This window comes from Solanum verrucosum, unplaced genomic scaffold (assembly GCF_900185275.1).
Source record: "Solanum verrucosum unplaced genomic scaffold, falcon-dt-bn FXZP01000009.1, whole genome shotgun sequence".
Lineage (NCBI taxonomy): Eukaryota > Viridiplantae > Streptophyta > Magnoliopsida > Solanales > Solanaceae > Solanum > Solanum verrucosum.
The window spans coordinates 4,685,294-4,710,708 of NW_026020231.1; the positions used below are offsets into that span (position 1 = coordinate 4,685,294).

General features: G+C 35.7%; 2 protein-coding genes across 5 annotated transcripts; both read left to right on the forward strand.

Moving 5' to 3' along the window:
• Positions 1-1,010: 1,010 nt before the first annotated feature.
• Positions 1,011-11,082, forward strand: LOC125832348 (uncharacterized). Of its 4 annotated transcripts, none has more exons than XM_049511490.1 (13): positions 1,011-1,069; positions 2,831-2,990; positions 3,148-3,272; positions 4,099-4,263; positions 5,047-5,283; positions 5,454-5,531; positions 6,285-6,622; positions 6,699-6,809; positions 6,891-7,378; positions 8,319-8,487; positions 9,959-10,198; positions 10,307-10,441; positions 10,603-11,082. In XM_049511490.1, the coding sequence occupies exons 3-13, from the start codon at positions 3,167-3,169 to the stop codon at positions 10,732-10,734; spliced, it is 2,199 nt and encodes a 732-aa protein (XP_049367447.1). In that variant the 5' UTR covers positions 1,011-1,069; positions 2,831-2,990; positions 3,148-3,166; the 3' UTR covers positions 10,735-11,082. The 4 variants fall into 4 exon arrangements, with proteins under 4 accessions (XP_049367447.1, XP_049367448.1, XP_049367449.1 ...); XM_049511491.1 differs by having other exon boundaries at positions 5,062-5,283; XM_049511492.1 differs by lacking the exon at positions 5,047-5,283 and having other exon boundaries at positions 1,013-1,069.
• A 1,591-nt stretch (positions 11,083-12,673) lies between these two features.
• LOC125832196 (zinc finger protein BRUTUS-like) lies at positions 12,674-24,918 on the forward strand. Its single transcript, XM_049511343.1, has 14 exons — positions 12,674-13,143; positions 14,441-14,650; positions 17,575-17,769; positions 17,872-18,236; positions 19,411-19,639; positions 19,926-20,094; positions 20,186-21,394; positions 21,521-21,692; positions 21,796-22,014; positions 22,086-22,223; positions 23,261-23,495; positions 23,609-23,668; positions 24,140-24,211; positions 24,703-24,918. Exons 1-14 carry the CDS (start codon positions 12,838-12,840, stop codon positions 24,835-24,837), a joined length of 3,714 nt encoding a protein of 1,237 aa, XP_049367300.1. The 5' UTR covers positions 12,674-12,837; the 3' UTR covers positions 24,838-24,918.
• The last annotated feature ends 497 nt before the right edge of the window (positions 24,919-25,415 follow it).

A 25,415-nucleotide genomic window follows, 5' to 3' on the forward strand; every position in this document is an offset into this window, starting at 1 on the left:
CTATGCAATATCAACAATGTAGACCATCAAATGACATCTGATCATATAATGGGTACATCCAATGACGTAGACAGAATTTTTATGAAGGGGGTCTAAATTTGAATAGTAATTTAAAAATAAAATAAAATTATAGAGATTGTATTTTTAATAATATTGTGATATAATTTGGGTAAATGGGTCTCCCATTTATAGAGAAAGAAAACCTTATTCCAAAAGAAAAATGTATTAAAAATTAAGAAAACCTTATTCCACAAAGGAAAAAAGTATTAAAATATAAGGAAATCTTATTCCACAAGGAAAAGGTATTTAAAATTTAAGGATTTTTTTTTCAATTAAAACTTTATTCCAAAAGGAAAATATATTCAAATTTAAGAAAATCTTATCCACAAAGGAAAAAGGTATTAAAATATCAAGAAGGCAAAATAATTACAGAAAAATGAAAATGCTCATGTTGGGAATCAAACTGGGGCACCGAGTGGGTTTGCAACAGCTCTAGCCATCTCCACTACGGGTTACTTTATTATTTTCGAGTGTCCAAAATACCATACATACCAATATAAATCAAAACTTTACGTGTATATATCGTATAATTTATGGACGAAGAGTGTCCAATTGGACACCCTTGGGACAAGGTGGCTCCGCCCCTGGGTACATCCCGAAACAATATATCCTTACCAACATGAAATTAATATATTATCTCTTCATAACCGCAAAATATATATTTATATTTTATTATTTACTCGTAAAAGTACTATACCATTTAATTGATGATAGTGTATAATAAAATCGTACATTTACATCATATTTTAACATTATATAATTACCTCCCCCAAACCACCCCAAAAAAAAATAAAATTGCTTGATTAAACCGTGTCATATTTTAACATTATATAATTACCGCAGTATTTAGGAAATTTCTCGAATGAGAAGAAGAAGAAGAAGAAAGGCATAAATAAAACAGAAAAATAAAGGAAGCCAGAAAGTCTTTTTACGGGGGAATTATCGCTGAATCACTTCTCAATACTGTTTCTTCCGATTCTGCGACTGTTCTTCGCCGGAGTTGACAGCAGTAAGCTTACGATTCGAAATTGTTTATCCTCCGTTCTCACTGCCTTGCCATTCATCTTGCACAAACCCTTATTTGATGTCTTTCTTTAAAATTAAGTAATTTTGGACTGTCCATTTATGTATGTTTCTTGATAATTATTTGTTACGCAGTTTGGTTTCTTGTAGTTAATTTGAACCTCAACCACATTGATATGATATATTAGTCGTACAGATTGTGTTTTCTTGATATTCAAGTATATTAACTTTGTAATTTACTTGAAAATAAATGTGTGAGATAATTATGTCTTTTGTGACTCTCTTAGATCTTCTATTGGCTAGATAAGAGTTTACAATTTTACAAAATAAACGGTTTAACTTCTTAATTTTGTGAAGTTTAACTTTTAATGTAATTCCTTAACTTGAGATATATAACTACTTGTCCATTTATGTGTGTTTCTTGCTAATTCTTTGTTTCACAGTTTGTCTTCTTGTATTCAATTTGAACCACAACCGCATTGATATGGTATATTAGTCGTACTCCTGTATTGTGTTTTCTTGGAATTTCTTGATATTCAAATATATTAACTTTTTTTCGTTTGCTTGAAAATAGATACATGTGAGATAATTATATCTTTTGTGACTCTCTTAGATCTTGTATTGGCTAGATAAGATTTACGATTTCACAAAATAAACGTTTTAACTCCTTAATTTTGTGAAGTTTAACTATTACTATAATTCCTTAACTCGAGATCAAGTTGACACTATTACCAACTAAATCCAGTAATATTTTCCAGCCACTACATAAATTCGTTACTCACTCTGTTCCCTTTTAGTTGCCGGAATAAGGTTTTGCACAGCCCTTAAGAAAAAAATTAAGTAGGAGTGTTATTTGACTAATATATCCTTTATTAATTATTTAATCTTTGTCTATTTATGTGCCACTTACTTCTAGAATAATTATGCTAAGGAATTACAATTAGTCAACGGATATTCGATTCACCTATTCCGACGTGACTCTTAGGTTTTATTTGGTATGTCAACAAATGTTTTCTGGAAAACAAGTCATTTTTTTGGTGCTTTGGTTGCCGGATTTTTCTTATGAAAGCAGTAATTTGCTCATTTTGAGTGGAAGTCATTTTCTTTTCACAACCATTTCAACTCTTAACTTCATGTCACTGCTCCAAATGACATTTAGATATTATTATCAATCTTTCATACTAAAAAAGTTCATCAATATTCTATCCAATTTGTTAACATTGAAATATTTTCTGTTTACTAATTATATACAACAAAATATTTTTCAGGAAGTAACTTATTTTCGAGAAGTTTTTTTCTGACATACTAAACACGTAGGGTTTCATGTTTCTAGTGTGCTACTGGCCAATGGGTGTTATACATTTGTAACTACTAAGGTGATGAACTAGCTGGATTCTACTCTGTTGGGGGCTCAAAATTAACTCTACGTTTAAACTTGACGGTCTTCCATGGAATTGAAACAAATAGTAGAAGGAGACAAGTCATATAGACATCTATATACATACACGAGGATAAACTCTGAACTGAAATACATAGCTTGTATATGACATTGTTCCTCCACGTCATATCTGCAAAGAATTTTCTTGGAACTCATAATTCTTTTATCTTCCTTTCAAGAGCTTGTTTCAAGGGATTGAAAGGCTGAGCCATATAACATATAACCTGTTGTGAGCAGAGATAAGATAAAATTTATGAATACACTTAATTTAAACTTTTTTCTGATCCAGTAGCTTCTTTGATTGGACAGGAAACTTTAAATCTTCTTCCCCCACGCTCAGCACATTCACAGAAGATGTTCCTGTCTTCTGTGTGTATTTTATGAATTTTCTGCACAGATTGGGACAAGATTTCCTGGTCCGTAAATCCGTTGGAGAAGATGTTTTCCAAATGAGATCATCAACGTCAAGGTAAATTACATTCATATTCAACTTTATTTCAGCATGACAAAGGAAAACTGTGTTTTGTTTTACTGTTGGAATTGCTGAGCTTACATATTACGTTGCACCTTTGGTAATCTGGGTTTGATTTATCAAGAGAGTAACCATTCAAGTACATGATTTTTAGGCATAACTGAAAGTTCACGATGCCTCGTAAGGTAAATTATGGAGTTAAGTACAAGGAAGATTTTGATGACTATGAAGATTACGGTTATGAAAATGATGATGGGTATGATTATGCAGAGGAAAATGGTGAGTACCTCAGTTCTTTCTAGGGAGCTTGAGATTTTCATGCTTAAGATCTTGAGGCAGCACAATCCCATTCTATCTCCCCTCAAGCCCTTAACAAACAAGAATAGCAAAAGACACTAATCATACTGAGATCACTTCTTTGTAATGCTGGCTTACCTTTGTTGATGTCATGTTTGAATAAAAGTATTATATGTACTTCCAAACTCGTTTCTGGAAGCTAATTAAAATTCATGGTATTGTCCATTAAATTGAAATGACTTGCTGTATTGTGTTATTTTTCTCTGAACTGTTACAACAATCATTAATGTGTAATCATTCCATCGTTGACTGTTTCTTGAAGTAGGTTGGTGGAGAACATTTAGTTGTTGTGTGGGGCTCTTCTCTATACTACTCACTGGGAATCCTTGAAGGATAAAAATACTTAACAACTTACTCAAAATTATTTCCAGGCTTAACATATGATCTGATTAACTTCTTGGAGGACTCCCTAAAATTTACAGTGTTACACTCTCTGTGTCTCACTCAATTTTTGTCTCCCATGCTGGAACATCCAAAGCTTTTGGTACTCTTCTACAGATAATGATATCCTATGCAACTTCATGACCATTTAAATTGAGGTCCTTAATGTCATGTTTACCGCTCTACACTAAGTTTACAACTAGTACTATTACATGAAAGAACACAGGAAATACCAATGAGATTTCTTCTTTGCGTAGTTAAATGTTTATGGTTGATTACCAAGATCGAAGGTCCTGAAAATAGCAAACCCCGTAAATGCTAAGAGAACTTTGAAGAACTCAATATGCTTTTTAACAATTTGCTGCAGGTGTGCCGCCAGAAACAAGGTCAAAACAGGAGTCGGTTAAGTCTGGGGTTTGGCATTGTCCTATTTGCACATTTGATAATGAAGATACCATGAATGTATGTGATATATGTGGAGTCCTTCGTAATCCATTGGTCAAAAAATGTGTCAGCAGTAAAGAAAGTGCAGGTTAGCAACTCTGGAACCTGTCCTCAGGGTCTAAATATGTGCGTCTCTGTGAAATTTGTTTCTACGCTTAACATTCTTATGGACAGATTGGTTACTGTATTTTCCATCCCCATTAAACATGAGAAAACAATTTATTTTTTTTTGGGGGCGGAGGGGCAGGAAGAGGGAACTGTTTTTCTGTTTCCTTGGTAGTCCATTGGTTGCAATTCTCCTTGATGTTGTCTCATGCTTTACATATTGCTAGCTTGTCTGCTGGTATATATATGTTTGTGTAATTTATTACTACCCTATAGCATTCTTGTGAATACTAGCAGTATGGACCAGGGAAATAGAGAACACGACAACACATTTTTTGTGAGGGTTTGGGAAGAGGAACTGTTTCCTTGTGTTTGGTCGCATTCTCCTTGATTTTATTTGATGTTTGTCTCTGAAATTTGTCATTGCCATCTAGCAGACTAGCACACATGTGAAGTTGTGAACTGCTTTGCTTACTTGCACTATGGACCAACGCGTATTACAGAACATGAGAAAACATTTCTTTGGGGGTGGGAGATGGAATTGTTTCATGGGTAGTCCATCTCTAATGTTATATTTCATGCTTTATTTACTTACTACAATATAATGCTTATTTGAAGGTTTTGGGCATTTCTCTGTTCTTGGTCTGCCTATTTTAAAGGTCATTAGGTTGTATGGACAAACTACCTTTTTTACATAATTATATATAGGTCTTATCTGTTCTGCTTGTTGTTTCATGTGTGGTCTGCTTGCTGCTTCATAGAGTAGATGGTTCCCGTGCAGTTGGTGGCATATGTAAAGATTGTGGAGCATCTGTAATGGCCGAGTCTCTATTTCCATCACTGCTGCTTCAGAAAGCAAAAAATGTTATAAACTTTGAAGCACAGAATTACTCTTTTAAGACCGAAGATTGCTTTAACTTCTACAAGCCTGGAAATATATGTGGACAGTTTCATGATTTACACAGAGCTTTTTGCTCTCAAAGCCATTGCAAGATTGATATAGGTCTGCACATGTTCAAGCACAGGCCGGTGTATAGACATATGCATTCCTTTTTTTCCCTCCCCTTTGCTTGAAAAATTGTGTTTGTTGCATTATGGTACTTCTATCTCTGTTCAGTATTTGACCATCTTTGCTTTTAATTCATTTCCTCACATATGCTAATGGTGGTGCAGTACCTTTCAAGTTTGACTCCCCATCTCCAGACGATTTAGTACTGAGTGGAATAGCACCATCCAAATTACGTCCCAAAGGTACTCTATTCATGCTTTTGATTCTACTTTTACACTTGTTTTGTGTCCTGTTTCCTTAAGGTGGTTCTTAGTTAGGGCAATAGCACTTCTAGCATTTAAGTCCGTGGAGTCAATGGGGGAGGTTGCACTCACGTTGGTTAACTGCAAAAATAAATGAGAAATTGGGAAGAAAAAACTTGCAATCAGTGAATCTTAATGCATCAACCATTCTTGCATTGGCCTAATTGACGAAGATGGAGCTTGGAAATAGTCAATGAAGGGTCACTACAAGTGCCCTCCTCATCGGAAAGATATATCACTATTTTTTGAGAGTTATGTGAGAGAGCATAGATGTCTGGGTGTTCCCTTTGAAACACTGGACAGTGAGTGAATCATGTTCTTACAATAATTATAATAATTTACTGCTCCTTACTTTTTTTCTCCACCATAATCTTCTTATTCTTTTCCTTGGAAGAGTGAGTAAATACATGGCATTTTCAGTTTTTTTCTAGTGGTTTGCCAAGTAATAGCTTAAATTTCTTGTTAAATTAATATAAGTCTTAAATCTCATTTGGATACCGTGATATTGTTAATTTAGTGTTTTCATGAAATTTCTGTTTTTCTTTTCTTTGGCCCTGTTTAACTTAGGTTAGGGTTCGCGAATACCCTTTTCTAGGGTTGTATTGAACACTCAGTCGTGTAACTGTTTTCTTTTGTTTTATATATTTTTTCATTTTGGAGAGTTTGACATCTTTTATTTGCCTTGTTCAGCAGCTGATACTGACAAGATCATACAGTTAGATATCCCATCAAATAGCAAGGAACTGAGTACAGAAGTTAAAAAGGAATTGGCTGTTGAAGGGCATCCAAGCTCTTCAACCTCATTAGCAAAAGTTAAACACTATGATCTGAAGGATAGTGGTTCTGCTTTGAAAACTAGGGGAAATAATGACCTAACAAGCAATTTGAACGATATATCTATATCATCAAAGCCTCACAGTGTGGATACAGGAAAGAGTGACAGTGCAGCATCAAGCTCAAAGAATAAGCCTCAGAAAATTGTACAGCCTCCTCAAACAGAAGACAACTTCAACCAGCTAAATCTTGCAATTGTAAGTCCTTTGTTTACATTCTCTTGATTTAGTGTATATTACACTGCTTTTAGTCACAATTTTTCCCAATATGTAGGTTGGCCATGTGGATTCTGGAAAGTCAACACTGTCAGGAAGGTTGTTGCACCTATTGGGGCGGATATCCCATAAGGAAATGCACAAATATGAAAAAGAGGCTAAGCAGCAAGTGATTATTCTCATCCTTTTTGTGTAAGACACAATCAAATGTTTACGAGTTTGTTGACAAGTCTGTTGTCTATTCAATCAGGGAAAAGGGTCGTTTGCTTATGCCTGGGCATTGGACGAGAGTGCTGAAGAAAGAGAAAGGGGAATAACTATGACAGTGGGTGTTGCCTACTTTAACACAAAGTGTTACCGTGTTGTTCTGCTTGATTCCCCAGGCCACAGGGACTTTGTCCCAAATATGATATCAGGGGCTACACAAGCAGATGCAGCAATTCTTGTAATTGATGCTTCAGTAGGTGCATTTGAAGCAGGTATTGATGCTACTGGAGGTCAGACGAGGGAGCATGCACAACTTATCAAAAGCTTTGGGGTGGATCAGATTATAATTGCAGTTAACAAAATGGATGCAGTGGGATATTCCAAAGAACAATTTGATGCAATTAAGAAACAATTAGGCACATTTCTCCGTGCCTGTAAGTTTAAAGATTCTTCAGTAGCATGGATTCCCTTAAGTGCCATGGAAAACCAAAATTTGGTGACAGGTCCGTCAGAATCACGGTTGTTGTCCTGGTTAGCCTACTAACCAACATCCTCTTCTTCTTTTTTTCCTTCCTGTTTTTTGTGTCATGGGTTTGTGGGTTTAAGAAAGCACAACCTTACTTGTATATTTAATTCTAGTCACATCTCTTAACTTTATCACATAACAAAGAGTTCTTAAAACAATAGGTAGCTGGAATTTAAAATAGCGAAAGTCTTCTTAGATATCAATAACTTAAAGGTCTACTTGTTAAGATGAAGATTGTGCCATTGAGTTGAATTTTATGAGTAATTGTGGTTTACAATGTAAATGGAAGTGAGTATTGGACCTCTAAAACCAACACACCCATAAGATGAATGTTGTAGATATACATAGATAAGAGATGGCATATTCAACAAATAACACAAGAGCACACGTATAGAACAAAATGATAGAATGTGGCCTGAGATTATTCACCATATCCTACATAAAACTCCATGTGCAGAAGTTAATAGGTAGGACAAGGTGATTGAAGATGATCAAGGGGGATGGAGGCAGACTTAAAATTACAATGAGAGAATGTCTTATAAAACCTAGAGGCTCTAGAATCAGTGTAGATTTAGCTAAAAATAATAGATCCATTTAGGTGATACCAACTAGTTTAGATCAAGGCTTAGTAGTTGTAGTATGCTCACATTAGATTAGTTTTTTTCAGGAGCATTTGTTTTAGTTAGAAAACTTTATCCCATATATGAAGCTCCTAATCTGCTTTAAAAAACTAATTAGTATTGAAATGAAATGGACTTGGATAGAGCAGAATGGAAATGGAGGATTCAAGTGTCTGAATCCAATTAATTTGGGACTGAGGTTTAGTTGTTTAATATCGGCTTATCAAAAATCCTTAGTTGGTTTAACACAAATTACTGGAGGTACCTTTTTGTCTTGATTCTTAACAAACTCATGAAGTAAGAACATGGCTTCGAAAACTTGCAGGTTTCGAGGTCCTTGCCTATTGGATGCAATAGACTCTCTCCAACCTCCTCAAAGAGACTACTCGACGCCATTTTTATTGCCTATATGTGATGTTGTTAGAGCACAGTCTCAAGGACAAGTGACAATATGTGGTAAGTTGGAGAGGGGAGCTCTTCAAACTGGAAATAAGGTACTGGAGACTACTACAATATTCCTTTCTTGTACCCTTTCTTCCTCTATGTAACACATGCTTGGGGGGTTCATGTTCTTACTTAATGGTTTATGTCATCATAAACATAAAACATTAACCTTTATCCAGATTAGTGTCAGAAAGAGGAAGTTTAACCTAAATAATCCTTTATCCAAACTAAATAACAAAAAAGATGCAGCTTTTTAGAAAATTTCCAAAACAGATTAAAAGGTATTTATGAGTAACATTTTTAGTATTAATTTATTCCAAAATTCCAATGGGTAAAAACTAAGGGCTGACGGAGATCGGTGAAAGCTTCGTAGCTCAGGTTACAACATATATTTAAACGTGTCAGTAACGTTACTATAAACCCGCTTATGTTTTTTTTTTAAAAAACAAAAGGGTAGTAGAAGCAATGTTTAAAGGCTCCTATGCGACAAACGTGTATAGGCCCTATTGTCTGTAGGACTTTTTAAAGTCATTAACGCGTTTTTTATGAGTCACATTTATAGAGCAAACATATCTCTTACAACTGGAGAACTGTCTTAAACCACAGAATCACTTGAATCCTACAAAAGAGACCGAAAGGTTTTGGGATAGATCAAAACACTGCCAGAAACCTTCATTGTGGTTGATCTTCATTCTTCTATATATTTTCTCACTTTTTAGCCGAGAAGGATGTTGGTTTGTGCACTTGGATGCTCTTCTGCTAAAATTTGTGAAAAGTTTGAAAAACATCAGTTGCTATTTCTGAGATTTAGATATTTATAATATCAGAATCATCTTTCTTTGTGTATCGTTGATTGTATTCGTTATATATAAATAGTTGAACGGTTTGTCTCAACTTTGTTGTTGTTGGTGTTTAAGCTTTTTTAACCGAAATCATTTCTGGTTTGATATCTGATCTCTTTTGGCTGGTTCTGTTGCAGTAGTAGCTGTGAGTTTGTTTTGCTGTTTTTTCTTAATTTATGATGACTCAGCTGGAGAAAGGCTCTGAACATTTGATATCTGCATGAAGTCTTGAGAGATAATTTAGAGAAATAGAATGCCCTAGGTACTTTTCGAAAAAGCTGAGCCAAGATTATTGACACTATATGTATTTTTTACAAACAATAGTATGGGGCCATAAGATTTCATCGACACTATCCTTGAAAATTGGGGAGAAGTATGGAAAGAATAAAACATGTCTACCACACATGAATAAGCAACATTTTAGAGGCAGAACTGTGCAGTATAGAAAGATGCTTGAAGAGGAACACAGGAAAATAGAGTTAGGAAGAGATTAAGTGGTGGAAGAAAGGAATTTTTTTTGCTGATCATAATGAAATAAAGAGTAGGAAAAATGTTCCATTTAGCAAAGAGCAAACTGCAGCTGCGAAACTTCTGAAATCTACTTTGTTGGCAGTGTAGTTCCATTATGTTTGACAGACTAATACCTATGTAGTTAACACCAAATTATGAACATGGCCAGGTTTTAGTTATGCCATTCAGAGATGTGGCGACAGTGCGTTCTTTGGAACGTGATTCTCAGGTTTATAACGCTGCAAAAGCTGGAGACAGTGTCACTATCAATCTACAGGGTATTGATGCAAATCACGTGATGGCGGGAGGTGTCTTGTGCCACCCTGAATTCCCTGTTCCAGTTGCAAATCATTTGGAGCTGAAGGTCCTCATCCTGGACAATGGCATTCCAATTTTAATTGGTTCTCAGGTACCATCCATTAATCGATCGTTCCAGTGAAAATTTCAGAAATTTCCGTGTTCCATGTCTTATGTATAGTTAATGGTTATAGAGCACTTAATATCTTGAACTATGCAGTTGGAATTTCTTGTACACCACGCTAAGGAGGCTGCAAGAGTTGTGAGGATTTTGTCATTGCTTGATCCAAAGACTGGAAAGGAGACCAAAAAATCACCTCGATGTCTTCTGGCAAAGCAGAATGCTATGATTGAGGTTTTTGACAAAAGCAACTGTCATGTTTCATGTTTATTTTTGTGTATTTCTTTTTCTTTGGTGGGCGGATGCATGCAATATGCTTCTGCCGTCCATGTGAAGGTTGAAAAGTGTCTTGTTAAAGATAACTCATTTCGATAAGCTTATTTGTGATGGCTTAGGTGGTTTTGCAAGGAATGGTTTGCATTGACGAGCATTCTAACTGTAAAGCTCTTGGAAGGGTGTCTCTCCGATCATCAGGAAGAACTGTTGCCCTTGGTCTGGTGACCCGAGTTATAGGGAAGCAGGAGTAAAGAATTTTTCAGTAGTGGAATGAGAATCATGGCATGGCCAGAACACAGCAGCAAAAGTATTTGTTAAGGATCTGTTGCTTGTATGAGAGACATGGACAGCAAAAGCTGCCCAAATTTATCATCTTCTGTAAAGTGACTGGTATCCTCTTTCTATTTCTCAAGGAAAAGTGGGAATCTATGGTGGGGCTAGTAATACTTTTACATGTACGTTACATTTTTATTCCGATATGATTCTTTTTCTTGTTCTTTAGTATAACTCTAATTTTATTATGTATTTCTGTACTATTAACTCGAAAAAGTGCAGGCACATAGGTCGTGAAATGGACAGCTTTGATTCTTTTCTTTCTAATTAGGTGCACTAGTATGATTGAGATATTAACAAGTATCAATATTTGAAAGCGTGTATTTCGAATGGCTAGCTTTGTTTAAACTGAGTTGGTAGTTGATTCTATTCCCTTCCACACTCTCTGCACAAGCTATTTGCGTGCCATATATAATAATAATAATAATAATAATAATAATAATAATAATAATAATAATAATATATACTATTAAAAATCACCACCCAACTTTTTTAACCAAAAAAAAGAGAGAAAAAGAAGAATATTGCTTGTCCTTTAACAATGAAGTCTATTATTAGTAATAATTAAAGTTGACTTGTATCAATTTTCTATATTGACTATTATTATATTATAGTAGTTTATATGAGTCGCTTTTTTTTTTTTTAAAAAAAGTAATTTATCAGTTCCGTATTTCACCAGTTATTAACCCATTTTCCAGACATTCATTGAATAGTGTGTAAATACAAATTTCTGTGGAATCCTTGCCGCTTACTTATATTTTAAAAAAAATATTCGAAAGCTATTGCTGTTTGGTCAGAGGAATTCTTAACTTATGGTTGGGATAATTACCTAAGGATAAACTTTATACCATAATTAACAAACTATTTATTTCATATAAAAAGTGGGATTGATAATTTTGATTCTAATATGGTTTCATTTTGAATCAAATGATCTAATGTAATTTTATATTGGTATGAACATGTCAATAAAGTTCTTAAAATCAAACAAACCAAATAAATTAACACCAAATTGCTCACACTAATGACCTCACTGATGACTCACCTATGTAGAATTAATTACAGTCAAAGGATTTAAGATAATGCAATAATCAGTGCAAATTTTTTTAAAAAAAGAGTCGAAACTTGTTCAAGTTTATCTCCCAACTAAAATTTGACTAGAGAAAAAAAAGGTTAATCTCCCAACTAAGAAAGTAATGAGCAATCAATTCTGAAAATCTCATCCATTAACTACTTATTTCCTTCCTCATCCACACACACATCTTTCTTACACTTTTGTCTTTATTTGATGAAATCACTCTTTCTGATTATGTGGGTAGAATCCAATTGACTGTCACTAAACGACAAATTCGTCCCTACTTACTTTTCTTTACCTTTAATTAATCAGTTTTAGATGTTAATTTTCCAAACAAAGTAAAAACATAGTATTATTGCTGAAAATACTTTTTTTTTTTCTAATATAAAGTTTTATAATGTAAATATCATTTAGTGGAACTTTAATTTGTTTGAGATTTAAATTTTAAAATTGAAAATGAAGAGTGTTTAACATCTGAATAATTTTTTCTTATTTGTGTTTTAAAGTATAAAAAAGAAGATAATCCAATGTGGCACATGGGGTCCAGGTCAAAGTATGAAGAAAAGTATTCCACCAGTTCTAATCCATAACTAGGAATCCCTTATTATGTGTAAAAAATATTCATGATTTGATAATTAAAAAGTAGTTATGTGTATCTAAATTGAGAAAGAAAAAGAAAAAGAGAAAAAGGCTACGTATTATGTGCACACGTATGTATGACTGACTAGTCACATAGAGACATTTCTGGCGGAGTCTTTGAATGCAAATTTCTCTAATACAAAAACTACGTGTTGCAAAATTTCTGAATTCACACACAGAGAGGAAAACTGTGTGTGTTTTTGTCTGCAGACGTGAAGGATAAAAACAGAAAGGAGAAAGTGCCAATTCTATTTTGAGTATTCAGAATTGTTGAAAATTTTGGAGAAATTAGGGCTAGAAGCGGTGGAGAATGGCGACTCAAGGGAGAGAGGGAGGTGGAGGAATAGCGGTTTTATGTGGCGGAGGAGTCAATGCGGTGGATTCCTCTGCATCGTCTTCTAATGGAGTTTTGGAAAAGGAGACTAGTGGTGGTAAGCAGAGGTCTCCAATTCTGTTTTTTCTTTTTTTTCATAAGGCAATTCGGCTGGAGCTTGATGCACTTCACCGTTCGGCGTTAGCGTATGCTACTGGACAATTGGAAGATATACAGCCTTTGCTAAAGCGGTACCGTTTTCTTAGAACAGTTTACAAGCACCATTGTCATGCTGAAGATGAGGTAACAAAACAACTTTTGAATGCTTCAGTTTCACTAGCAGATTGTTTTTGTGTCTTAACATTGTTGTATCAAGTGGCATTGGCTTATCTGTATATGGAATTGCCAATCAAGCCATTCTATTAAGTTACTAAATTATTTTTTTTTCCAACATTATGCTGCTTCTTGTTGCTATTGAATTTTTAGTGATCTTCCCTATTTACCTGTTGTCTAGCTGTGTGATCCTTCTTATGAATAGTGATTTGTGTACATGTTTTCTGTTAATGTCTGTTCTGTTTTTTATTGGGGCAAACACTCTGAAGTCTGATCCTAATCAATCAATACTTCTCACCTCTAATTTCTTGGCACTTCTTCTGACGGTGTTAGTTTCATTTTTTTCCTTTTTGGAGCAATCTAGTTTTATAGATAATGCTAAATAGGCTGCTCCTTGTTTGGCGAGGACAAGAGTCCTCAACAAGCCTTGTAGACTGCTCATACATGAAAGTAATCCCTTTATCAGGCCACGATGGGGATTAGAATACAAATTACATTCTTCTTCTACTGCAGATTAAGGATTGACATCTTGTTGAGATAGAGAGACTCTGTTGTATGCTTTGATGGTCTAATGGTTAAAATGGTAGTCCTCAATGCTATTGCCAATTGACGTACATGACATGTTTGTATTTCCATTTGGTAGTGTGTTTATTCTCTTTCTTATATTAAATGATAATGGATTTGGGGTTAATGGTGAAGACCTTAAGTTTAGATCTGCAGAGGCCACCGATGTTACGCTCACCCTATACAATTTAATTGCCGAAGATTTTCAGTCTGGTCATTTGTGTATTCTTTGTTTAATAAGCTTGGATACCTTCTAAAAGAAGTTGCGGAAGTTATAGAAAGTTGGAGGATAGAGAGAATAAAGACTAGAAAGGTGCAACATGGAAGACAATACCTCTTGTGCATTTTTGGATGATTTGGCTAGAAAAATATTGAATAACTTTTGAAGGAGCAGGAAGAACAACATAAAAATGTCGAAGGAGGCCTTTCGCTTGAACGGTGTTTTTGGTGTAACCATTCCATTTTGTATAGATAGTTGGATGATTTTCTGGATACTGAATGCCATACTTCTTGTAGAAGTTAAACCATCTTGGTGTAACATGCGATGAAATCCTTTTGGATTATAAGAAAAAGTACCGTGGATGATTTGACTTTTTTTTTGTTATGCGTGATAAAGTGACATGTTTCCTAGTTGGGTCTACTTTGTAAATGTCTCCTTGTCATGCCTTTGATAGAGATGATAGCATGATTATAACAATTGCAGGTGATCTTTCCAGCTCTTGATATACGTGTGAAGAATGTAGCACCAACATACTCCTTAGAGCACCAAGGTGAAAATGATCTTTTTGATCACCTTTTTGAGATCTTAAATTCTGAGAAGCAGAATTGCGAAAGATTTCCACGAGAGCTAGCATCTTGTACTGGGGCATTGCAAACTTCTGTTAGTCAGCACATGTCAAAAGAGGAAGAACAGGTATTCTTGTAGGAGACACTGCTTAAGTTTCATGTTCAACGATTCCACATGTTAATATACCATCTCAGTTGTCAGTTTTTACAGTCTCTATTAATCCAAAAATTGTATGTTCTTATGTGAGCGATGTTACATCATTTTTATTCTTCTCCTTGTATGCGATTTCTTCCATGTCCTACTTTATATGAGCCATGAGATTACTACCATAGAGAAGGGAAAACCAACTTTCAGAGCCTTCAGAGGTGTTGCGGCTGGTGTAGTGCTGGTATTTTGGATACTCGACCTATTTCTGCAGCAGTTAAAATAGGATTGGTCACCTAAATATGGAATCAAGTGGATCATCAACACAGTGGCACAATTCATTTTTCAAATGAGTTGAAGTTGGGGTAACTCATGTGCAACTGTACCAATTATACACTCGTCTATTGTTATTTTTTTCCTTGGAGTCTATAAAAGTAAGTTGAAGTTGAAAAAACATTCATTGGATATTCCATATGGTACAAATGTAGTGCTCCAACTCTCGAATTTGACCAATAAAGGAGTACCCTAATTTTGTTATACTTGCATGATATTTGTTGAGATTTCTAGAAGATCTCGTGCTATTACCTCTTCATTATGAGCTTATTGATATCTTTGAATATTTTTATCTAAAAAGAATTTAATTAAGACATTCAGAGAAAAAATTTATTATTTCACAAGTAGTATACCAAAAGTAAAGAATCTACAACATAATATGATTATATATGAACAATACCCATTCTTCGGTACAAACTGGAACTTCATTACAAGAATAACAACACACCCAGTGAAATCCCACAAGTGGGTTCTACAGAGGGTAGGGTGTACCCAACCTTACCCCAACCTCGTGGAGGCAGAGATGCTGTTTCCAAAAGACACTCAACTCAAGTGCAACAAGTCAAAGTAATTATGAACAGTGTTATCAAAAGCGAAAAACGCAAAAAACCACTAAGGTTCATTGGGGCTTTAAGTGCAAAGCGCAAATAAAGTATGGGCTTTATTGAGAAAAAGGTGCAAATGGAGAAAACATACACAAAGAAAAGTATGTCTTAGAGCCTTGATGATGATAGTGAAGCGCACATAAAGCGAGGAGAAGCGTTCAAAACGTTTTGAGCCTCACTTCAGGGCTTAAGCGCGCTTTAATGTGGTAACTAAAACACAAAAGACAACATATGGTAACAACTATCAAAAGGAAGAAACTGCATGGATACGACTAATACTACGACACTTCCAAGCTCCCACCCGGCCTAATCCCATTGAAAAGCAGGACAAAGCTCAACTACTTACAAGAAGGGCTGGTTTTGCCTAGAGTATATTTGTGTCTAGATATAACCTGTCGGTGTAACCTGGCCTATCAATGGTTGGGTTATTACATATATATATATATCAAGTTTTGTAGTCCTCATTGGGTAAATTTGGAAATTCAATTCTTTGGTGATGTGACGTCGCCACACATCTCAGTTGATGCTGTCTTTTTCTGGCATATTCCCATTTTTTTCCCTCACTCTTTTTCTTAAGACCATTCCTACTTTGGCCTTTGTAATTTGATAAAGAAATAGATCTTTGGTCTAACTTAATCCCAAAGTTAGCTCATAAAAGAAGATTGCCTAAGACCATTTAAGGAAATAAAATGACCTTATCCGACCGATGTGGGATACTTAACACTCCCCCTGATGCCTTATCCGACCAATATGGTATACTCAACATTCCCGCTCACACCTTATTTGACCGATGTGGGATACTCAACACTCTCCTCACGCCCATGACTGGACATTTGGAGTGTGGACAATATAAGATGGGGGACGAATATCGAAAACGATGAATTGGGATGAACCTGACTCCTTGAGAAAGAAATGGATTGGCCTAACTCAATCCCAAAAGTTAACTCATGGGCGAGTGATTGCCCATAACCATATAAGGAGACCAAATGACCCTTTCCACGGATGTGGGATACTCAACATAATTGGTGTGACCTGGTAGTAACTTTGTATGAATCTCTTCTCGTTACTTATTACGTTACCTTTTAGTTAATACTCCCGTCGTTTTCTTTTGTTGTATTAGATGATTCAATAAGATGAAAAAAATAAATTTTGCAAAAACTCATGCCACATGAAATTACGAATGACATTTAAACTTAATAAGCGAAATAAATTTATTTCTATCTATAACTAAGAAATTGCATGCTTACAAATTTATAAAGATGCCAACATTTTTTAGTTACGATCTTCATCAAATTGTAATTATTACATATTTTAAATCATGTTATTTTATAAAATATCAAATCACTTGTGTCCTTTTGATATCTTCTAATTCTCGAGTCAAACTCTCTTCCTCATAAATAATATTTTATTTAAAATTTTCCAGTTATGTGATTAAGAACTTGTCAACAAGACATGTTTAACGTGTCATTAGATTTTATTAATTATAAAGAAAAATAGTATTATACATCTTTAATTAAAATCGTTACTTTTATATCTTGAGTTTGAAGCCTGCGTATCATGGAACTTATATATATACACACACACACATAAGGGATAATTCAAGTTTTGTAGTTCTCACAGGGATAAATACGGAATTTGAATTCTTTGGTGATGTGAAGTTGCCACAATGGTAGTTGATGTTGTCCTTTTCTTGCATATTCCCATTTTTTCCCCTCACTCTTTTTCTTAAGACCATTCCCACTTGAGCCTTTGTGTAATTGGTGTGACCGGATAGTAACTTTGTATGGATCTCTTCTTGTATCTTATTACATTACATTTTAGTGAATACTCCCTTAAAATAATAGTCACTTTAGCTAAAACAAATTATTCCAAAAGTCCTACGTGATGTCAGTATTAATCTCACAAAATCCAATTGCTTTGAGAATCCATGCGATTTACATGTTTATTGACTACAAATATTTCTGACAGGTGTTCCCTTTGCTCACTGAGAAATTCTCAATGGATGAGCAGGCATCACTTGTTTGGCAGTTCCTTTGTAGCATTCCTGTGAATATGATGAAAAAGTTCCTTCCCTGGCTTTCATCCTCTATATCTCCTGATGAGCACAAGGATATGCAGAAGTGCTTGTCTATGATTATTCCAAAAGAGAAGCTTCTCCAACAGGTTTTTTAACTTCTAGATGCTAACCACTTCTCTCTCTCTGTGTTTGCCTTTTCTATTTTCTCCTCTTAAACTGTGTTGCTTGCTGTGCTTCTTTTCTTGAAGGTAATTTTCTCCTGGATGGAAGGTGGAAAGTGTGTCACTGCAGTTGGTGGGCATGATATTGATGCTGGCCCTCCATGCTCTGTGGATTTTAACTCTGTCACTGAAACTTGTGCGTCAGGAAACGAGAAGTGTGTGTGTGAATCTTCCAGCCCTGGGAAAAGAAAATTCAGGCTAAAGGGTGATACCTTTGATACTGATTCTGGAAATCCAATTGATGAAGTCTTGCATTGGCATAATGCTATTAAGAGAGAGTTAGATGAAATAGCAGCAGAGGCTAGAAGAATTGAGTTGGCGGGAGAATTATCTAGTTTGGCAGCTTTTTATGCAAGACTTCAGTTTATAGCTCAAGTCTGCATATTTCACAGGTATTGGTCTATAAAAATTCTTATTTCACTATTTGATAGATAGAGATTCGTCAAATCTTATGACACTACAGTTTCATTGAAGATACTATGTATACCATGCTGTCGTTTCTATTTTGATCTCCGTTCAAATAAAAGAGCATAAAGACATAATTGATGAGTCTTCTTGTCCTGTCATGATTGATTTTTATTTCATCAAATTCTATGATGCCTCACTTATTGTTTATGGCTGAAAATTTAGAGCTTTTGGGAAAGAAAAGAAATTGCCTGTTGTCTATAAAGCCATACATTTTACTTGTGTATAATGGGTAAAGTTGATGGTTGATACGTCACTCAACAGTCTTAAAGGGTTTTGATGTTGAGCTCAAACCACCCTTTGGATCTTTTCTGTATTGTATGCTAATGAGGGACAAGAACATTGCTGATTTCTACAACTCCGATAACAGTTTGTTAAGTATTACAGATCTTTACTCTCTTTAAAAAACAAAAAAAAATAAAGGAAAAAGAAACTGCTCAAGTTCGAGTTGGAAAAACCAAAAATTACATATTGCAAGGACTGGTAAAGTAATACCTTTAGGGGTCGTTTGGTATGCTGGACAAGCATAGATAGTCCTGGATAAAAATTTAGTACTGCCTTATCCCTTATTTGGTTACTAATCTTGGGATAAGTATTCTAGGATTAGTAATTAGTATTTGGATAATTTATCAGGATTAGTTATCCCGGGATAAAACAATGAAAATTATAAAAATACCCCTAAGGTCTCTCAAACCCTTTTTCTACTAAATAATGTGGAGGGTATTTTTGTAAACTAACAACTTCTTTCTTATAAATTATGTAATGCATGTTATCTTTAATACAATAAACCAAACAGTCAATAAGAAATAATACCAGGATAACTTAGCCAACATAACTTGTTTTTAAACCAAATGACCCCTTAGTCTTTAATCTTTTGAAGAAGTTCAGGCAGCTAATCTTGCTTCTGGTTTGACATTTTGGAGCTTTGTCTAACAATTCAAATTATATATCCTGCACTATTGATGAATGAGCTTAATGTTAGAAACTGTAATATGAGCAATTTACTAATGCTGATGATTGAATTTTGCATATCCACAACAAACCAGTTTTTTCTTCCTGTCTTGAACATAAACTTTACTCTTTAGATTTACCTAATGGCAGCATTGCAGAGGACAAGGTCATATTTCCTGCTGTAGATGGAGGGCTCTCCTTCTTCCAAGAGCATGCTGAGGAAGAAATTCAATTTAATGAGCTACGTTGCCTGATCGAGAGCATTCAAAGCACAGAAGTCAATTCCACCTCAGCTGCTGAATTTTTCTCCAAATTATATTCTCAGGCTGACTTAATTATCGAGACAATTAAACAACACTTTCACAATGAAGAAGTTCAGGTAGGGTTCATTTTAAATTTATTTTTTTCTTGCTGAAATTATTTAGTTATTATGTGTCTAATTGTATATTTACATGACCATATGTGAATAAAATTGGCAGGCATTAATTCCCAAAAATATGAACTTGCTCTGTAGGTTCAATAAGCTCCAGAGTCTGCTTGCTCCATAAATTCCATTCGAACTCGCATCTACTTTCTACATAATCTTGTAGCTATTGCTTGCCTTCTCTCCATGTCCGCAAAATATGCTTCAGAGCTAAATGATTTCCGTATTGTCCTTCATATAGGTTCTTCCTCTTGCTCGAAAGCATTTTACCCGGGACAGACAGAGGAAACTTTTGTACCAAAGTTTGTGTTTAATGCCATTGAAGTTGATGGAACGAGTCTTACCCTGGCTAGTGAGAGCACTGTCTGAAGATGAAGCCAGAAATTTCTTAAAGAACTTGCAGCTAGCAGGTATTGCTGAATAGTTTTGTTGCTAGAACAGTTGATATGCCAGGAGCTTTGTTTTTTTCCTGAATTATGTGATTGAATTCTGCTCTTGCAGCTTCAGAAGCTGATACTGCTTTGGTGACCCTATTATCTGGCTGGGCATGTAAAGGACGTACAGATGGTGTATGTTTGTCTTCTAGTGTCACTGGTTCCTGCGCTGTTAAAAGGTTTGCTGACATTGAAGAATATTATGCTGGAGCACCTTGTCCATGTTTTCTCTCTGTCCATTCTGATGATTCTAAGAGGCCATTCAAAAGAAACCTTACTTCTCTTTGCACAAAAGATGATACATTGGACTTGTCCAAGGGTGTAAATGCTTGTAATATATCTTGCAATGATCAGTCATGTCGTGTCCCAGGATTGGGGGTTAGTGATAATAATCTAGTACTAACTATTATATCCACACCAAAATCTCTGCGTTCGTTGACCTTCAGCTCTGCTGCTCCTTCTCTCGAGTCAAGCCTCTTTATCTGGGAGACAGATTGTACCTCTTCTCAACCCAACCATAAAGTGCATCCCATTGACACCATATTCAAATTTCATAAGGCGATACAAAAAGATTTGGAGTATCTTGATGTTGAATCTGGTAAGCTTAGTGACTGTCCTGAGACTTTTCTTCGGCAGTTCATTGGAAGATTCCGGTTGCTTTGGGGTTTGTACAGAGCCCACAGTAATTCCGAGGATGAGATAGTTTTCCCTGAACTTGAATCTAAAGAGGCACTCCACAATGTGTCTCATTCCTATATGTTGGACCATAAGCAGGAGGAGAAGCTGTTTGAAGACATATCATCTGCCCTCACTAATCTTTCGGAACTTCACAAAGAGTTGAAGGAGGCCTACCAGAAGGAATCTGGGAGGAGTATTCTTGAGTCTACTGGCCTGTATGATAGGGATTGCAAAAGAAAATACAATGAGCTTGCCACAAAGGTTCAAGGAATGTGTAAATCAATCAGAGTTAGCCTGGATCAGCATATATTCAGAGAAGAACATGAGCTGTGGCCACTATTTGGCAAGCATTTCTCTATGGAGGAACAAGACATAATTGTTGGTCGTATAATTGGAAGCACAGGGGCTGAAGTACTTCAGTCAATGCTGCCTTGGGTAACTTCTGCTCTTACTCAGGATGAGCAGAATAAGATGATGGACACATTAAAGCAGGCTACAAGAAACACCATGTTCAGTGAATGGCTCAACGAGTGTTGGAGACGAAATCCAGAAGTAGCTTCGCAGTCTGAAGCCTTGCAAAATAGCTATACAAACAGAGGTTATTGCTATGACATTGATTATTTCATTGCATATACTGCTCTTGGATTTGCAGTTTAGTGCTTAATTTATGGCTTGACCGTTTATTGCATCTAATGGAGGTAACATCTCTTCCTTGATAAGACAGGTGTTGATTCACATGAAGGCTTGGATCAGAGTGACCATATGTTCAAACCCGGTTGGAAAGACATTTTCCGTATGAATCAAACAGAACTTGAGTCGGAGATTAGAAAAGTTCACTGGGATTCAACTCTTGATCCAAGGAGGAAATCTTATTTAATTCAAAATCTGATGACCAGGTTTGTCTGGGTGCTTCCTTTTGCTATTATTATGTATTGCATCTTGAACTGTAGATAAATAGAGATAGTAAACCTCAGCTTGGTCATTTTTCCGTGTACTCAGCCGTTGGATAGCCTCTCAGCAGAAATCGCAAGCATCAACAGAAGAAATCTCACGTTGTGAAGATGTTGTTGGGTGTTCACCGTCTTTTCGAGATAAGGAGAAGCAGATTTTTGGATGCGAACACTACAAAAGAAACTGCAAACTTCTTGCAGCTTGCTGTGGAAAATTGTTTGCATGCAGATTCTGCCATGATGAAGTGAGCGACCATTCGATGGACAGGTAAACTTTAGCTAGAAATGCTTGAGCTTGTAGTTGGGTTCTTTTTATCTCAAACTTTATTCTTTTTCTAGGAAAGCAACACTAGAGATGATGTGCATGCGTTGCTTAAAAGTTCAACCAATTAGACCCAGCTGCACGACACCATCATGCAATGGATTTTCCATGGCAAAATACTATTGCAGTATATGCAAGTTCTTTGACGACGAGAGGTAGACGAGTCCACTCAGATTTTTATTTTAGAGTTTAGCATAAATGTGTTGCTTAAAGCCTACTTCACAGGTTTATCCTTTGGAGTGCATCTTTTAAGTATACCTCAATTAGCAGAGGAAGAATTGCATGATCTATTTTTGTCATCTAATGACCTTGGAAGTATCGTAGTTCTTGACAATCTCACCTGGTTGTAGGTTTATCTCTTACATAGGTCATTAAAGGATCGTTTGGTTGGAGGGACTAGGAAAAATAATTCATGCATAGCTAGTGCAGCTTTTGGTTGGCCGTATAAGAAGAAGTCCTAACTAATGCATAATACCAGCATTAAGTTATGTTAGAATTTATGTATTGTTTTGTGTGTGATAGATATGGAATAAGAGTATGTGTATTAGCAGAGGCGAACCCAGGTTTTGAAGACTTCGGGTGCACCAATATAAGCTCTAAGCTAAACTTTAAAAAAATAAAAAAAATAGGTAGTAGCTAGGTTCGAACCTGGGTCTTGTAGGCGACATCACTAGCTTATACCAACTACACAAGGGCACTTTTATGTTATTTATGGGTGTACTGTTAATTATATCCTACTTTTTTCTAGTTTCTTAAGATAGATATCATATATATACATGATTTTTTTCAAAGTTAACGGGTGCACGTGCACCCTTACTGAACCATGTGGGTCCGCCTCTGTGTATTAGCAATATGCGGGTAAAGTACTTGCATATAAAAATGTAAGTAGTACTCCCTGTAACATTCCATGTATTATTATTTAATGCATAGACTTACTATAGTATTCACCGTATAACAGTCCCTTCATTTTTATTCTTGGCATAAACAATCTCTGTATTATTATCCCAACAACAACTAATATTTGAACCAACCCACCCATAACAACATGTTCACTATTTCTCTGGAGCCAGGAATGGGATTGACAATGAAATAAAAGAAAATAAATAGGATTGACACATCCTCTATTTCTCTGGAAAACTGATGTATGAGAACAGCCAGTTTTCTTCTATTGAATGATTCTCTTGTGTATCAGGCCGATTTATCACTGTCCTTCTTGCAACCTTTGTCGTGTTGGACACGGTCTTGGAATTGATTTTTATCATTGCATGAAATGCAATTGTTGTCTGGGAAAAGGTTTGGTAGATCACAAGTGTTTGGAGAAGGCGTTAGAAACAAATTGTCCCATTTGCTGTGAGTTTTTGTTTACTTCCAGTGCAACAGTTAGACCTCTGCCTTGTGGGCATTACATGCACTCGGCTTGCTTTCAGGTGAAAAGTCAAATCACATTGTACAGTATGCATACTTTTGACTTCTAAAGACTTTTGGGAACTACTTCACTTTATTTAAGTTTGCTTAAGTTTAATCATGCTCTCTCTGCCAGGCATATGCTTCCAGTAATTACATTTGCCCGATATGCAGCAAATCCATGGGTAATATGGCGGTAAGAGAATTTTCTAGTGATCTCCTTCTATAATATTCTTTTTAGGTTGCACTATGTGACTAAAATGTTTATCGTTGCTGCCTCCAAGCACGATAGCTGGCAAAGTGAGGAGTACGTGCATGTTAAAGTTGTGAAGTTTTGTGTTCTTTGTTGTTGAGTATCAGGTAGTCTGAGGTTTTGTGATCAGTTTTTGAAAGTATCATACAGCAGCTATGAAGAGTGTCCATTTTTTTTTGAAAATTCAATCATTTTCTTTTGATTTGTGGGTCGTGCATCTCCTCACTGCATCTTTTTTCTCCTTTTTCGTGTTCTTGATTTTCCTGGGAGGGGGGCAGTCTTTGAGGGTTGGTTGGATGGGTTCTATTCACTGAGCTGTTGTAATTCATAAAATTGTCCTTGAAGGTGTAATTAGTGCGAAGGACTTCTGAGAGAGTTGGATATTTTAACAGTAATTGACATTTTGCCTGCCAGGTTTATTTTGGAATGCTCGATGCTCTGCTGGCTAATGAGGTTCTTCCAGAGGAGTACCGGAATCGTTGGCAGGTTTGCCTTCTTAATTAACTTTTCTGTTTCACATTTTCTTTCAAGTTCTTGGACTTACATTGACATATTTGGTAAGGTTTTCAATTTGTCGATGGGATGGAGAACATGTATAGTATGATTCTTCGGTCATGTTGGTGGGATGAAAAAACATATATAGCATGATTATTTGGTTGTCTTCTTAATTAATTTCTTTTGTTTGCTCCATAAAACTTAAAGAAGTCTAGAAGGAACAGAAGAGTGATTTTGTTTTGTGAGTTGTTGTTGCCACATGGTGACATTGTTGTTATGAGCTGTCTCGAGTCTCAACATCAATAATGTACTTATTGGGAAAAAAAGTTCTGCACGGTACTTAATTTTGATGATCTGTTTGGTAGCTGTTCTAACTTCTAATAATAGCAAATACTATATAATTTGGTGCTAGGTGATGATACTTATGTGATGAACCCGTATTTTCCTTAAATCATCCATCTAATATGACATTTCATATACAGGATATTCTTTGCAATGATTGTGAACAGAAATGTCGAACGCCCTTCCATTGGTTGTATCACAAGTGTGGGTTCTGCGGATCTTACAACACCAGAGTCATTACACTGCCCACAACAGATTCTGACTGCCCTACCTGAAATGACCGAGGAGTTAGGATTCTCTACTCTGTTCAATGAGATTTTGAACCAGTAAATAATGTAAAGACGGGTAAGCGCCCCCCCCCCCCCCCCCCCTAGTGTCAGTAGACTCTATACTATGCAAAAAAAAAGTACAAGTAGTTCTTCTAAAATGTACAGACGGCTAAGCTCCTCCCCCCCCCCCCCCCTCCTCTAGTGTCAATAGACTCTGTACTATGTAAAAGTAGTCTTCTAAACAAATATGTTTATTGAGATATTAAAAGCTCATATGGTGCAAGCTAATTTGGATTTAGTATCAACTTAAGCTCAGAGGTGACAAGTTTTGACAGAAAATTCATAGGGGTCTTATGGAGCTTGAGAGCCTATAATTCATAATGTTAAGCTTACAAAAAAACTAATGTTAACTACAACTGTATCGTGGCTTTGCTTCTGTGAGCTTTCATAAGTCAAAGTATTTTAGTAGCCTATAAGTTTATGGGAACCTTAATTTGTTGTTAGTAGCATATAGTGAAGTGGGGGCAATGCTACTTATGATGTGGATCCTCCGTTTATCAAAAAGTAAAAAATGTCACTTTACT